Below are 16,793 nucleotides of genomic sequence, written 5' to 3'. Positions count from 1 at the left end.
AATTGTACACCTGAAATCTATATACTTTTTTATTAACCAATGTCACCCCAATAAATTCAATTTAAAACGTCAGATTTTTTTCTTTTTATTAAACTCATCACTTATTTATGCCTTTAAATTAAAAGAAGATACTCTTGTCAATATGGTTTACAGCGGTTGCCAACCGGTGGTCCGCGGATCACTGGTGGTCCATGAGGTCCGAAAGGTTGGCGACCGCTGGCTTAGAACAAATTTCTCCCATGAGGTGGAAAACTCTCCAAATAAGGCAATTAGAAAAAAGAGGGCTTAATGGAAGTATAAAAACTAACATTTGTGTAAGTATTATCTATGAAGTATTGTGTTGGGTGGTTTCATGCTATCCTATCTAATTAGTAAACGAAATGTGTTAAAATTCAAAATTTAAATATACTTACAAACACATACATACCATGTTTGATAAAGCTACTCTGTCTTTAGGAACAACCAATGAGATATCAAAAGTGGCTTTGATGGCAGGCTCATCCCAGCAAGGAAAAGCCCTCCGAGCATCAGTAGCCTCAAAAAAAAAAAAAAAGAATATGAAATGTAAGTATCACTGATTACCCTAGCAGTCTATTTCACAAAGTAACTGCCATCTCTCCCTCTCTATTTCTATCATTCATTCACTTGTTCAAATATTTACTTTCTACTCAGTGCCAGGCAACAAGCTAGGCACTGACTACAAAGAAACACAAGGCTTACTATCATTGCCACATAGTAAGGAACTAGATCTTCTACAGATCATAACAATTTATAGCATCGATTTTCAACCAGTGTGTCCCAAGAATTTTTAAAACATGCAATACCTGGCTATTTAATCAAGGGCACTGACCTCTTTTTCCTTAGATTATCAAATAAAGAAATGATAACAGCCAACACAACAATAGCTGTCCTGTGTGAATAAATAAAAATTATACCCATTTTTTTGCCATATTGGCAAAAAACATATTTTTTCGTGTGCCATAGAATTTTAGTAGTTTATGTGTGCCATGAGATGAAAAGGGTTTGAAAATCACTGGTTTATAGTATTAGAGTTATTTATAATATATATATATTTTATATTTTGTTGATTTTTAGAGAGAGAGGAAGGGGGAGAGGGAGAGAGAGAAACATCAATGTGAGAAACATCGATCAGTTGCCTCCTGTTTGCACCCTGACCAGGAATCAAACCCACAACCTTTTGGTGTATGGGACGATGCTCCAACCAAGCCCCAATGGCCAAGGCTATAATTATATTTTTTAATAAAAATATTTCAAAAATGTAATGCAAATGGCTCAATGTTAACACAATAAGAGCATAGGGAGAGTCAATAGTATACTATAAGGATTCAGAACTGGGAAAATATGATAGGTTGCCTCTCTGGCTTTTATTTCAAAAGTAAAAATATTTTCAGAATCTTTGATGTACTTTGTTCTTTATCTGGAATGTTAGCAATGGGAATAAAGACAGACGTTCTATCAATTCTAAGCAGGTAATTTGTTCAATGGCATTTCCATATACTAAACATAAAACTGTCACCACTTGACCTACTTAAATAGACCTCATTCTTTCTTTAAAAGTAAAAACAGAGCAGTTGTTAAAGCAAAATAAAATTTAGTGGTTCTGTAGAATATCAGTTGCAAAAGGAAGGAATTAAATAAAAGAACAAAATAGAAAAAACCCCCACAAATGACAATATTCTGTGTCATGAAAAGAAGTAACAAAATATGCAGAAGTAGAAAACCCTGAAAAAGGTTTTCTAAAGAGGAAAAATATTAGATGGCTGATTGCACTCTCAAAAAAATTAAATTATAAATTCTATCAAAGAATAAATAAGACATTTGAAAAGTAAGTAGAGTGTAAGAAAAGAAATGGTAGTATAAAAAACTTAAATTACGAGAAGCAGTACAGAAATAAATTTATACTAGAGGAAATTAAATGAATGATAGAAATAACAAAATTTAAAGGTTTCTGAAATATTCAAAGGATGAAGTGATGAAAGCAATCAAAGGCACATTTGAGCGATAGACACTAGAGTTATACCTATTGTTAGCTGATGTTCCTGAAGAAGAGCTCAGAATGTGTATATGCAAACACACACACACACACACACAAATACATGCAGATAATTTTTCAATACTTGAATTGCTTTTATACTATGTACCTTTCTTTTTTTTAATTAGTATGACAATAAATTTTTATTTCACAATCCATAACAATGGGCCTCATAATGAATATTCAATGTACCAGTACCATGATCTACTTAAGTAGGCCCAAACGGAGTCAACATAATAAATACATAAAGTCTGAAATGTTCTGGTTTTTAATCATTTAAAATCTATGAAGAAATTCAGTAATATCTCTAACTCAGATTCTGAAATTAGTTCATACTAAATTAGAAAGTGAAGTTTTAAATTCATTTCTGCACCTTAAGCTATGAACTTTGGCCAAGTTATAGAATGCAAAAAAACAAATGTCCTCATCTGTAAAATGGAAGGACACTATTACATCTGCTCTGGTTATCCAACAAGGCTGATTTAAAGAAGAAATCAAATAATCTATGTAAAAATATTCTCTGCCCATTTAAGAATACAGGTCATACAGAAGACATGATTACAGCTTTCTGGAAAACCAACTTCCTTCTTTAATAGGCAATTAAGACATATTGGACATCTGTCAGCTTCACTGTACAACAAACCAGTGGTAGCAGTATTATCTTTGTCTTCTTCACCTTCCATATCTTCATACTCCTGATCTCCCACATTTAAGGTATAGACAGTTTTCTTCTTCATTTCTCCTTGAAAAGGGGTTTCCTCAGGCCGAGGTCGAAGCGCTGGCTCCGCTGGCGGCAGCCCCACGGCAGGTCCCTAGGTCCCCGTCACGCCACTGCCAAGTTCCCCAACATGGACTCCTTAGTCCGCTTGGAGATGTTCGGGGGACCCTATGTACCTTTCTTAATTAAAATTATCCTTAGTATCTGATGCCTGTGGTTTTTCCTACTAAATTAATAGTAATGCTGTTTCCCTCCCTCTTATAATGAAAATAATTGGCTGAATATAAAATAAAAATCGAAAATCATAAATATAAGTATGGCCAAAGGCACCTAGCAACAAATAATCACACAAATATAGAATAAACCTTTGTCAGAATATCTCATTTAAGATCGTAATACTTCAAAAAAGAATACCATACCTCAAACTGTGTGACAGCAGCATAGCGTACCTCTCCAGAAGGGGTAGTATATTTACTTCTATAGAAACCTTTCATTTTGTCATTCAGTTCTCCAACAAAATCTATCTTTAAGGTTCCTGTACCTGTGATTGAAGATAAATGAAAACCACTTTTAGGGAAATGTTAAGTACAAGTTATCAAAAATATGTCCTTAAGACACTAATTCGACAGGCTATTTACAATGTTTAAATCAATCCTTCCTTTCTCAAATACTCCTCCTGGCGATGGAGAGAATATAGTATTTACTAAAGTACACGGCAGACTAATCCTAAAGTAAACTTAAAGTCATGTTTAGGGTGGGTAACTGCTTAGAAAGTTCTTCAACTTTATTATTAGTCTCAAATGACCACTACATGAAGATAAAAACAGAAAAGGAAATAAACATTTATTATTAAACTAGAGGCCAGGTGCATGAAATTCGTGCACTTGGGGGAGGGGGGTCCTCAGCCCGGCCTGTGCCCTCTTGCAGTCCAGGAGCCCTCAGGGGATGTCCAACTGACAGCTTAGTGCTGCTATGGAGGCGGGAGAGGCTCCCGCCACCGCCGCTGTGCTCGCCAGCTGTGAGCCTGGCTTCTGGTGCAGTGACCACCAGGAGGCGGCTCCTGCGTTGAGCATCTGCCCCCTGGTGGTCAGTGCGTGTCACAGTGACCAGCCGTTCGGTTGATTTGCATATTAGCCTTTTATTATATAGGATGTATAACATGCTATTGTGTTTTAAAAGTATTTATAAACTTGGAAGTAGGTATTGTCTCTATTTGTTCAGATGAGGAAACAGGCTGCAAAGTTAAATAACTTGTCCAAGATCACACAATTAGTTAAGTAGCAAAAATGAGATAAAAACTTAAGCCCTGACTGGTTTGGCTCAGTGGATAGAGCATTGGCCTGTGGACTGAGAGTCCCAGGTTTGATTCCGGTCAAGGGCATGTACCTCGGTTGTGGGTACATCCCCAGTAGGGGGTGTGCAGGAGGCAGCTGATTGATGGTTCTCTCTCATCGATGTTTCTAGCTCTCTATCCCTCTCTCTTCCTCTCTGTAAAAAATCAATAAAATATATTTTTAACAAAACTTAAACCTGTTTAACCTAAAATTCATGCTTCCTGCCCATTTTACCATGTAAATTGGTCCTTTTAGATTAATTCATGTCAATACCTCTATCATTAAGACAAGACACTATCTGCTCAACTAAATGGAACAGTGATTCCATACTTTTGTAAGGAGCCACAGGGAATACCAATGATTTGATCATCCAAAGGGCATAACACATCTTAGAGCCACCTCAATCATTTGAAATCTGATATTAAAGAAATACATTTAATCAATAATTATTAAATACAAATAAAAATAAATATTCAACCTGAATATATATTCTACTAGAGGCCCGGTGCACGAATTCATGTATGGGTGGGGTCCCTCGGCCTGACTGGCAATCAGGGGCTGATCAGGGCCGTCTCGCCCAGTCCTGATTGGGGCCAATTATGGCTGGCCAGCTGTGGGGGAGGGACCACAGGAGGTTGGTTGGCCATGGGAGGTTGGCTGTGGGAGCACACTGACCACCAAGGGGTAGCTCCTGCATTGAGAATCTGCCCCCTCGTGGTCAGTGCGCGTCATAGCTACCATCTGGTCATCCCGTCATAACGGTCAGTTAGGCTTTTATATATATAGATTGTTGTACAAATACAAAACCAACTCAGACAAAATGGGATATTTTGGTGAGTACATATGCTTTTCTCATAAAAGAAATTATCTAGTAGTCATCTACTAAACTCAGATGCACGACAAAATAATAATCCCATCCTACATTTTACAAATCAAGTCACACACAAAAAAACTCAGAAAAATGTTGACTTAAAAAATGATCCTTTTAAAGTGCCTATACATATATATTACAGGATTTAGAGCAGTGATGGCGAACCTTTTGAGCTCGGCATGTCAGCATTTTGAAAAACCCTAACTTAACTCTAGTGCTGTGTCACATATAGAAATTTTTTGATATTTGCAACCATAATAAAACAAAGACTTATATTTTTGATATTTATTTTATATATTTAAATGCCATTTAACAAAGAAAAATCAACCAAAAAAAATGAGTTCGTGTGTCACCTCTGACACGCGTGTCATAGGTTCGCCATCACTGATCTAGAGTGTGGAAGTATAATGAATCAAGATATAGTAGAACTATAAAGTAATTAGCCAATCAAACTTTTATATCATAAAGTTTTAAACTGTTATTTTAGAATGCCATGAAACAATGACACTGACAATGTTCAAAATGCTCTTGTATTTCTCCCTCTATCTTTCAAACATATCATCTTGGATGTTCAAAAACTCAAATCTTCATCTTCCAAAATTGAATTTGCTTTTCAGAAAGATCCAAAAGTTATAAAGAGTCCAAGTCTACGGAATAAGTGAATGATGAGCTGTCAACCATTTCTAAACAAACACTAAGTGATTTTATTAACTACTTAAACTGATGATTTTCTTACGTGCCACAAACTGGTTCTGAAAGTAATTTCAAGTGACAATTTCAGACCTTTGCATCAAATTCATCACTAAAGCAAGTTCCACATTCTTAAAGTAATCATACTGGGAAAACAACTCAATTGAAGTTCAATTGAATAGACATTTGTGATTTTAAAAAATATTTATTTTTTATTGATTCCAGAGAGGAAGGGAGAGGGAGAGAGAGATAGAAACATCAATGATGAGAGAGAATCATTGATTGGCTGTCTCCTGCATGCCCCCTACTGGGGATCAAGCCCGCAACCTGGGCATGTATGTGCCTTTGACCAGAATCGAACCCAGGACCTCTCAGTCTGCAGGCCGACGCTCTATCCACTGAACCAAACTGGCTAGGGCTGTGATTATTTTTTACAAATGAGACATTCTGGCTTGGCCGGTGTGGCTCAGTGGTTGAGTGTCAACCTATGCACCAGGAAGTCATGGTTCAATTCCCAGTCAGGGCACATGCCCGGGGTTGTGGGCTCAATCCCAGTGTGTGGTGTGCAGGAGGAAGCCAATCAATGATTCTCTCTCATCATTAATGTTTCTATCTCGCTTTCGCTCTCCTTTCCTCTCTGAAATCAATAAAAATATATATTTTTAAAATCAGACATTCTGTCTTAAGGGAACAATGAATAGTTTTTTTCTTTTAAAGAGAATGATAGATTACTAGGATAGTAAATGTGAATATAGTAAAAGAATCTAAAAGAGTTCTAAATTACTGATAAATAAAAAATTTAACTATAAAATTTCTCTCTTTAGGAATTCACTGACTTTTTTTAAAAAAAGCAGATATATCGACATTAATAAAGTTTACAAGGAATATCTAATAGATTATCAAAACCCATTCCTTCTATGTTACAATTCCATTAATAGAACTGGTAAGTCTGTTTTCACTAAGTTAACTGTTACGGTGTCTTTTATATAACTCAGATTCCATGGTAAATCTACTTTCAACTTTTCCTATTTGGAATAAAACTCAAAACTAAATAAGAAAGGCTGCTTACACTTTTACTTGGTTTTAAATCTCCAAGGCCATCAAACCATAACAAGATACTGACAGTGACCACTGCCAAAAGTGGCATACTAAACAAAATACAAAGTATTAGGAAGGGTTATTACCTGAAATTCAAACAAAACACAAGTTAAAAATGTTTTTTAATCATTAATAAATTTAATTAGTGTCACATTGTACAATATTAATAACAAAGTATTTATTATTAATGTAGTAGAATTTTAGGCCAAGAAAGAGCAGGAGAAGAAAGAACTTTTTAAAAATTAATTTCACTTATCAAATTTACACCATATTGAAGAACTGATTGCCAGGTTGTCTAATTTTATACCTATTTGCACATATAATTTACAATGCTTCCTCAAATTATATATAATATGTTGCGGGCACATCCCCAGTAGGAGATGTGCAGGAGGCAGCTGATCGATGTTTCTCTCTCATCGATGTTTCTGGCTCTCTATCTCTCTCCCTTCCTCTCTGTAAAAAATCAATAAAATATATTTAAAAAAAAAAATTTACACCATATTGAAGAACTGATTGCCAGGTTGTCTAATTTTATACCTATTTGCACATATAATTTACAATGCTTCCTCAAATTATATATAATATTTTGATACCCAATATTTATCTGTTTGGGATGATAACCCTTTTAAAACATACAATGAACTCATTTATAAATTAACTGAAAAATTGAGACTTCCACAAAAAACTTTAATTGTTTAATATTTAGGAGAGTATAATAATTGTTATAAAAACTGAAGATCTTGAAATACTTTAATACAAATTTAATGAGCCTACTAAATAAAATAAAATCAAAGACAGATTATAGAAAAAGAGTAAAGATCTTTGCCTCTGTGTGATCGTTTCTTATGATCCTTCAAAATGTTAATATCTTCTAGTGTTTCTCCAAATAAATGCCATTCTACAGGATCCTTAAGCACTGATTCTGAGGTTGTTAGGTCTTACAAAGATTATGGTAACTTAACACTATTCTAAAATGGTGCCAATTTCAGAAAGGATATTTTACTTAGAGAGAGAGGATGGGAGAGTGAGAGAGAGAAAGAGAAACATCAATGTGAGAGAACATCAATGGGCAGCCTCCTGCATGCCCCCTACCAGGGATCAAGTCCACAATCCAGGCATGTGCCCTGACCGAAAATCGAACTGGCAACCTTTTGGTGCATGGGAAGATGCTCAACCAACTAAGCCATGCTGGCCAAGGCTATTTTAACCTCTTTAAATGGCTAAGCATGGAATTCTAGGTTGAAAATTAGATTCTCATAACTTTGAAGGAATGGCTTCATTAGAGTCCAGTTTCCATTCTTTTTTTTTTTAGTATGCTTTTTATTGATTTGGGGGTGGGGGGGAAGGGGAAGGGAATAAGGGAAAGGGGGGCAGGGAGGAAGGGGGAAGGGGAGGGGGAGAGGGAGAAGGAGAGGAGGAGAGAGCGAGAGCGAGAGAGAGAGAGAGAGAGAGAGAGAGAAACACTAATGAGAGAGAACCATCGACTGGCTGCCTCCTGCCCCCTGGGATCGAGTCCACAATCTGGGCATGTGCCCTGACCAGGATTCCAATGGCAACCTCAACCAACTGAGCCACACTGGCCAGGGCTAGTTTACATTCGTGATGGTAAATCAACTGCTATTCTGATCCCTGAACTTCGGGGGGAATTTCAATTTTTAAGTTATATTCTTAGGTATCTGTTAATACATGATCATAGCAAAACATTTATATTTATAATAATTTCATTAAAAAATCCTAGTTAGAAAAAGGCAAAATGAAAGGTCATTAAGAGCCCTGAATAAAAGATAACTTGTCCAATTAAATATTTTTCTAAAAATACTTTTCTATTAAGGCAATGTATTCTCAGTTTAAAAATTATGAAAACCAGAGAAAGGTATTAATCAGAATAAAAATCATCAATTATGTCAACAACCAGACATATAATTTTATTTGTAACATTTCAGAGATATGATTCATCACCCTGTATATGTAATTTTGTATTCTGCTTTTTAATTTCACATTATAATAAGCACTTTACAGTGTTAAGAATTCACAAACCTCACTTTTAATTGCTATATATATTCCACCAGACAGACACGTCCTAATATGTCATAGCTTGATTATTTCCTTAATGTTGGACAAACACATTAATTCCAATTTTTTACTACCTTAAGTAATGTCTCCATAGATATCCTCGGCATAAAGCCTTTTCCATATTCTTTAGGATATATTTCTATTACCAGAATTGCTAGGTCAAAAGATATAAACATGTTTAGTCTTTTGAAACATACTTCCAGACTGCTTCTAAATAAATTACATGGATTTACACTTCCACCAATAATATTAAGTCAGTCACATTATCAAGAATATTTTTTACATTTCAGCTTATAGAACAGACAAAAACTGATATATCAGTAACTGTTGTTTTGATATTTTTCATGACTAGGAAGCTGAATACTAGTATCTCTTCACATTTTTTCTGTGTTTTTTTTAACATATATTTTTTTATTGAGTTCAGAGAGGAGGGGAGAGGGAGAGATAGAAACATCAATGATGAGAGAGAATCACTGACTGGGGAGCAGGGAGCAAACCTGCAACCCAGGTAGGTGCCCTTGACTGGGAATGGAACCCGTGACCCTTTGGTTCTCGGGCCAACACTCTAACCACTTAACCTCACTGGCCAGGGCTAATCAAAGTCTTAGTGCTTTACCAACAGATTTGTATATAATTTTTCCCACTATTTTAAGTTTGGAAAGTCTTCTATTTTCTTTGTGGTTTTATATCTAATAATAACATATTAACAAATCTTTCCTTCCATGCCCTCACTAACATTATATCTATCTAGTCTCCAGTTGTACATCAAAAATATTCATCTTAGAGATTTGGATTCAATTAGTTAAAGACAGAGCTAAGTACATGTATTTTTAAAAAGCTGAAACTGAAAAGGTGAAAAACAATGCTTTATGTTCTAAGGTAAAGTGAGCATTAATTTTGGTTTTTTTTTCTCTCTCTTATTTTCTCCCTGGTGGTCCAAAAGTTGCAATATACCTGGCTTTAATCTGCTTAAAACATGAGTGGGGGAAATGGCAATAAATTTCTTTGGAAGAAGCACGATGCCACTATTCTTCATCGGACTTTACAAAAGCCACATCTCTTACCTGGTTGGAGAGTACTAGGAAAAGACAAGGTGACTTTTTCATCTTCATTCTGATAGTTAAATCCTGTAGCATGTATTTCTGGAATGGAAAAAAAAGTTACAATAAATCTGACTGAACTAATAAGGTTAAATGCAGACTGCAGCAATTAACATTTTCAAGAGCAAAATCTCTACTGAAACGAAATACCGCACATGGTATTTTGTGGAAGAGCCACACACAACGGGCCAAAGAGCCGAATGTGACTCGCGAGCTGCAGTTTGCCGACCACTGGTAGCCAATGTGGCTCGCTAGACTGAACACTGTCCCATGCACCAAGAGGTCACTGGTTCAATTTCAGTCACGTTACTTGCCCGGAATGCAAGCTCAATCCCCAGTAGGGGGCGTGCAGGAGGCAGTTGATTGATGTTTTTCTATCATAGATATTTCTATCTCTCCCTCTCCCTTCCTCTCTCTTTCTTAAAAAAAAAAAAAAAAAAAAAATCAATACCCGCCCCCCTTTTTTTTTGGAGAGAGACAGGTAGCTGCCCTGGTTGGTGTGGCTAAATGGTTAGAGTGTTGGCCCATGCACCAGAAAGGATCATGGGTTTGATTCCTGGTCAAGGGCACGTACCTGGGTTGCATGTCCAATCCCTGGCCCTGGTCAGGAGTGTGCAGGAGGCAACTAATCAATGTTTCTCTCTCTCTCTCTCCCTCTCTTTCTCTTTCTCTCTCTCTCCCTCCCTCCCTCCCTCTCCCTCTTTGTCCTCTGCCCCTCTCTCCCTTCCACTCTCTCTAAAAATCAATGGCAAAAAGTATCCTTGGGTGAGGATTAACAAAAAATTTTTTTTAAATAAAAAAAAACAAGACAGAGAGGTAGCCTTATCACCCACAGGTTTAAGTCTGATACAGGAAACAGTGATTCAGATTTAATAACACTCCATGAGCCAGGCAAGATGCCCACAATCCATTCTTTTTTTATGAATCACCCAAAGACTGAATTGCCAATGTTTCTAATATCATTATAGTTCAAATATCTTTATAAAGCCAAAATCTTTACAAAACCAAAAAGAAACTATAATTTCAGACTTTAGAAGAACTTTAATAAATTACTCATTTTATAGATGAAGAAAATGAAGTAAAATTCATTCTACTACCATATGCTAGCTCCTAAATTTGAACAGAAACTCAAGAACTGGCACATACACAATACTGATGAACTCTCTACTGAAACAATGACTTTTGCTGGCAAAAACTAGATATTAACCTACAGGAAAGCCGGAAATCAACTTAACACTTAAGATCAAGCATGTCAAACTCATGGCCTACGGACCACATGCGGTCCACAATGAATATTTTTGCGGCCCAGCCAATATAACAGTATGTAAGAAACGTTTTAATAAAAATTTCGTAACTTTTACAATATCTTGTTATACATAATTATTAATAACGAACTACAACGTTCACTAATGACTGATTGCTATAATCATGTTGCATTCATTTCCCTTACACGCTGGCGCACCATTTCTCTCCACTAATACTAGCAGCGAATATTTTAGCTGCCAATGAGCACATCATTAGTCTTGTACTGACTTGTTTGGTGTGCGCAACAGGAAATATTTTGCTTTCGGAGAACAAGAAAAATAGGTTTATTTGCATTACACTTATTAATTTGTGCAGTTATTCAGTGTCTTGTAAGTTAATGTTCAAAAATATTAATTTTTAATATGTTCTATTATTTTATGTTAACAATTACTCATTTATTTCAGCCCTTTGTATTCAGCACGTCTCTATCAAAATAGACCTACATTTCTATGAAAATTGAAGCTTTTGTTTTTTTGTGGTCCACGTAAACTTAAACCTTGTTTATTTGACCCATGTTAGCCTTTGAGTTTGACATGCTTGCTTAAGAATGTAGAAAAAGCCCTAACCGGTTTGGCTCAGTGGATAGAGCGTCGGCCTGCGGACTGAAGGGTCCCAGGTTCGGTTCTGGTCAAGGGCATGTACCTTGGTTGTGGGCACATCCCCAGTAGGTGGTGTGCAGGAGGCAGCTGATCGATGTTTCTACCTCTCTATCCCTCTCTCTTTCTGAATCTCTATCCCTCTCCATTCCTCTCTGTAAAAAATTAATAAAATATATTTTTAAAAAAGAATGTACAAAAAAGCTTCAAACTGGTAAGAAATGAAAATGGAAAAACAAAAGAATAGCAGTTTTAAAATTGAAACAATCAAATATTGTATTGCTAGGTTCCATTAATGTACACATCAACTATATTATATTACATGTGTACAAAAAAGAGTAAAATTTCCTCCAAAATTTTCTCTTATAAAAGAGAGAGTAGCCATGTATTTGAATTTTTTAAAAGTCTCATATATTATGGGATACTCTTCCAATTACTTTACACTGAAAAATGTACTACTCTGCAAATATACATTAGAGTTTGAAATAACCTTGGTCAACATAGTTTTGGATATTCTGTAAATATCCACCATTCATCCAGTAGCTCTGGGCAAAAATATGGAATCATCCTAACTGCCTTCCTCCATGTGTGTCTGTCTGTCTCTCATACCATACATCCAATATGCAGATTCAATAGCCTATACCTTTAAGCCCAGACTATTTAATGCCTCCACCACTACAGCCCCAGTCCAATATACCATTATTTCTCTCCTAGACCACTACACAATAGCATCCTAACTGTTTCTATTCTTGCTGCCTTATAGTCTATTCTTCTTCACACATCAGCCAGAGTAATGAGAGATCAAAGCCTCTAATAGAGTCCCAAAATATTCAGCATGAAAGGCTCAGTCTGTTTGAAGTTGACAATTATTTGTTAGAGGCAACAAAAAAAAGCACTCACCATAAAAGAAAAAATTTGATAGATCAGATTTAATTAATATTTAAAACCTGTGATTATTAAAATACACTGTTAAGAAAATGAATAGGCAAATCATGTGCATGTATTTTTTTTGTCATCTATATGACAAAGAACTTGTATCCAGAGATACATAAACACTTCTACAACTCAATGATAAAAAAAACAAACAAACAAAAAAACAGCAACTAAATTAAAACATAGGCAGAAACCTGAACAATTTCATAATGGAAAATACATGAATTTTGCCAGATTTCATTGGGGGGGTTACTTTTGACACAACTTATAGGTATACCACTCTCACTGGTGCACAAAAGATGTCCTATGTACTGTTTATAATTGTCAAAAAAGTGAGGGATAAACAAGATGTGTAATATTAAGAAATGGCTTAGTAAAATGATATATCTATACAAAGGATTACTAGGCCTTTATGAGACATATCTACATATACTTCCTTAAAAGATGTACACCAGATTAAGTTAAAAAAGCAAGTTGAAAACATTATATGTATTATAATCTCACTTCTGTAATTAAAGAAAAAAATTGTGTGTATAAAAGAATTCCTATCAAATTATTAATATGGTTACTTCTAGAAGTGGAGGAGTAGGTGATACAATGAAGAAAAGAAAGAAGAGGACTTTCACATCTTATATTCTATATTGTTTTATTTTATTACAACATGTATGTATTTCTTTTATAATTTTAAAATATAAGCAAAACAATATATTAAATATAATTTAATGATGATAACCTATAATTGTTATATAATTGTTCTCATTTTTTAAATATATTTTATTGGTTTTTTACAGAGAGGAAGGACGAGGGATAGAGAGTTAGAAACATCGATGAGAGAGAAACATCAATCAGCTGCCTCCTGCACACCTCCTACTGGGGATGTACCCGCAACCAAGGTACATGCCCTTGACCGGAATCAAACCTGGGACCCTTCAGCCCTTCAGTCCGCAGGCCGACGCTCTATCCACTGAGCCAAACCAGTCAGGGCAATTGTTCACATTTTAAAAGTTATTTCTGTGCAATGTTTACAAAAGTATTTTAAACTTTAATAGCAATCTTCAGATCATCTTAATATTTGCTAATGATAATTTGTATATGGATTAAGGCCAATAACCTTTGAACCTACAAGTAGCTGCAAGAAATATCACTTGCTATAGTTCTCATAATGAATATGTTTCACATTTTAAAATGATGCATAGACTTTCGCTTTGGCTGTGACAGCTTAGCTGGTGTCAGAAAAACTACAAAAACTGGGTCAAAATGTTTTAAGTGTTTGCGAATCACACAAAAATTCGCTCTATATTCACAGGCTCTTTATTCATTTGTTGAATGTATTTATTGACTTCTAAGTAGAACATAGAGGCCAATAAAGAAAGAAGAGTCATAAAGTTTACAGCAGTCTCACTGGGCTGAGGAATGAAAAACTGGAATTAAGGACTACCAAAGCAGCCAGGATTCAAGGCCAAGATCTCAGAAAAGTGGAATAACAGATAAAGTTTAACATTCTTCATTCAATTTCCCCTCAAGACATCTGCTGACTACTAGATTTAAGCAGTTTTATAATGGTATGGAACTAAAAATTAGATTTCAGGGCCTAAAAAGTAAGGGAAAACCCTAGTAAAGATTCCTGACTGGGCTACAAACCAGCAATAAGAGCAAATTGACAGGAAAAAAACAAACTTAACTGGATCAAGATGATCTCACTTAGTGAAACACTGAAAGCTTTTCCCTGTGATCCAGAACAAGATAAGAATGCCTGTTTTTGTCACTTCTATTCAATATAGTTCTAGAGGTTCTAGCCAGACTAATTAAGCAAGAAAAGGAAATAAAAGACATCCAAACTGAAAAGGAAAAAATAATTATCTCTGCTCACAGACAAAATAATCTTATACGTAGAAAATCCTAAAAAGTTCCACAAAATAAAAACAAAACAACAAAAAACCAAACAACTATAAGAGTTAATAAACAAATTCAGCAAAGTTATAGAATACAAAATCACCATTTTAAAAAAATCAGCTGCATTTCTATACACTAATGATGAACAATCTCAAAGGAATTTAACAAAACCATTCCAATAGTATAAAAAAGATATAATACTTAAGAACAAATTTAATCAAGGAAGTGAAAGACCTACACACTGAAAATTACAAAACACTGCTGAGAGAAATTAAAGGATACAAATTGCCCTGGACTGGTGGCTCCATTGGTTGGAGCATTGCATCGTACACCAAAAGGTTGTAGGTTTGATTTCCAGTCAGGGCACGTACAAGAGGCAACAGATCAATGTTTCTCTCTCTCTCCCCAACCCCCCTCTAAAAATCAATAAAAACATAACCCCCCTCTAAAAATCAATAAAAACATATCCTCAGTGAGGATTTTTAAAAAAGATACAAATAAATGGAAGGACATCTTCCATTCATGGATTTAGAAGACTTAATATTGTTAAGGTGTCCATAATATCCAAAGTGATCTATAGATTCAATGCAGTCCCTCTCAGAAGCCCAACAGTGTTTTTTGTAGAAATTTAAAAATCCATCCAAAAATTCATATGGAATCTCAAAGGACCCCAAAGAGCCAAAACAATCTTGAAAAAAGAACAAAGTTGAAGTCTCACATTTCCTGATTACACAGCTATAGTAATAAGAGAGAGAGAGAGAGAAAGTATAGTACTAGAGAGAGAGAGAATAGTACTAGCATAAAGAAAGATATAGACCAATGGACTAGAACAGAGAGCCCCAAAATGAACTTTTCAATGAGGGTGCTAAGACCATTCAATGGGGGAAAAACAGTGTTGGGAAAACTGAATATACACATGCAAAAAAATGAATTTGGACCTTTTATATCATACTAGTGGCCCGGTGCACGAAATTCATGCACAGGGGGCGGGAGGGGGCCCCTCAGCCCGGCCTGCACCCTCTCTAATCTGGGACCCCTCAGGGGATGTCCGACTGCCTCTCACAATCTGGGACAGCTGGCTTCTAACCGCTTGCCTGCCTGCCTGCCTGATCGCCCCTAACCACCTCTGCCTGCCTGCCTGCCTGATTCCCCCTAACTGCTCCCCTACCGGCCTGATCGCCCCTAACTGCCTCTGCCTCGCCCCATACCTGGGACCCAGGATTCCCTTCTCCAGCCGGTTGCAGGCACCCAGGACCCGGGCTACCCTCCCTCTGGCCGGCCACAGGCACCCGGGCCACAGGGGATCATGGGCGGGCAGCTTGTCCCTCTCCCGGGCCGCAGCCTGGCTGGTCCCCATTCCTCTCTCTCGAGCTCATTTATGCCTGACAGGTTCCCATTCCTCTTCCACAAGCTCATTTGTGCCTGGCTGGTCCCCATTCCTCTCTCCCCAGTGTTGAGTGTCTGAGCCGTTACCGCATGAGGGCGTGATGACCATTTGCATATTAGCTCTTTATTATATAGGACAGAAATTTTAACCAGATTCAGATATGGCAGGAATATGATCAATATGCTAAGGGCTTTAATGAAAAAAAGATGTAATTCAAGAACTGATAAATAATATAAACAAAAAGATGGAAATTCTAAGAAAGAATAAAAAAGAATGGCAGAGTGCAGCCAGCATGGCTCAGTTGGTTGAGCATCATTCCATGCACCAGAAGGTCACTGGTTTGATTCCTGGTCAGGGCACATGTCTGGGCTGTGGGCTTAACCCCCAGTAAGGGGCATGAGGGAGGTAGCCAATCAATGTTTTTATCTCTCACTCCCTCTCTCTTCCTCCCTATGAAATCAATTAAAAAAAAACACACACAACACACCATATATTTTTTTTAAATGGTAGAGATAAAAAATGCTGTAATAGAAATGAAGAATGCCTTTGATGAGCTCATTATTAGACTGGACACAGCTGAGGGAAGAATCTGAGCTTCAGGACATGATTATAGAAACTTCCAAAACTGAAAAACAAAGAGGAAAAAAAGACTGGGAAAAAAAATAACCAAGAATAGTGGGAAAACTACAAAAGATAAAGCATACCCACAATGGGAATACCAGAAGAAGGAAGAGATAAAGGG

At 36.3% G+C, this 16,793-nt stretch overlaps 1 protein-coding gene across 4 annotated transcripts in view; it reads right to left on the bottom strand.

Moving 5' to 3' along the window:
* The window catches only part of NPEPPS (aminopeptidase puromycin sensitive), a 63,906-nt gene that overhangs the window by 31,637 nt on the left and 15,476 nt on the right, over positions 1 to 16,793 (bottom strand). For 2 of the 4 annotated variants that reach the window (XM_006098906.3, XM_023762617.1), the window contains exons 3-5: positions 9,902 to 9,979; positions 3,191 to 3,312; positions 428 to 535 (exon numbers count right to left, since the gene is read on the bottom strand). In XM_006098906.3, the coding sequence (XP_006098968.2) occupies positions 428 to 535; positions 3,191 to 3,312; positions 9,902 to 9,979 (308 nt within the window). Of the gene's footprint in view, positions 1 to 427; positions 536 to 3,190; positions 3,313 to 6,735; positions 6,828 to 9,901; positions 9,980 to 16,793 lie in introns of those variants that run through there. The other 2 variants (XM_023762618.1, XM_023762616.1) reach the window with 2 other exon arrangements.

The sequence above is a fragment of the Myotis lucifugus genome, unplaced genomic scaffold, assembly GCF_000147115.1.
Source record: "Myotis lucifugus unplaced genomic scaffold, Myoluc2.0 scaffold_254, whole genome shotgun sequence".
In the NCBI taxonomy this organism is placed as follows: domain Eukaryota; kingdom Metazoa; phylum Chordata; class Mammalia; order Chiroptera; family Vespertilionidae; genus Myotis; species Myotis lucifugus.
Note: the sequence above shows the minus strand (reverse complement) of the source record. Positions and strands in the feature narration are given on the sequence as shown.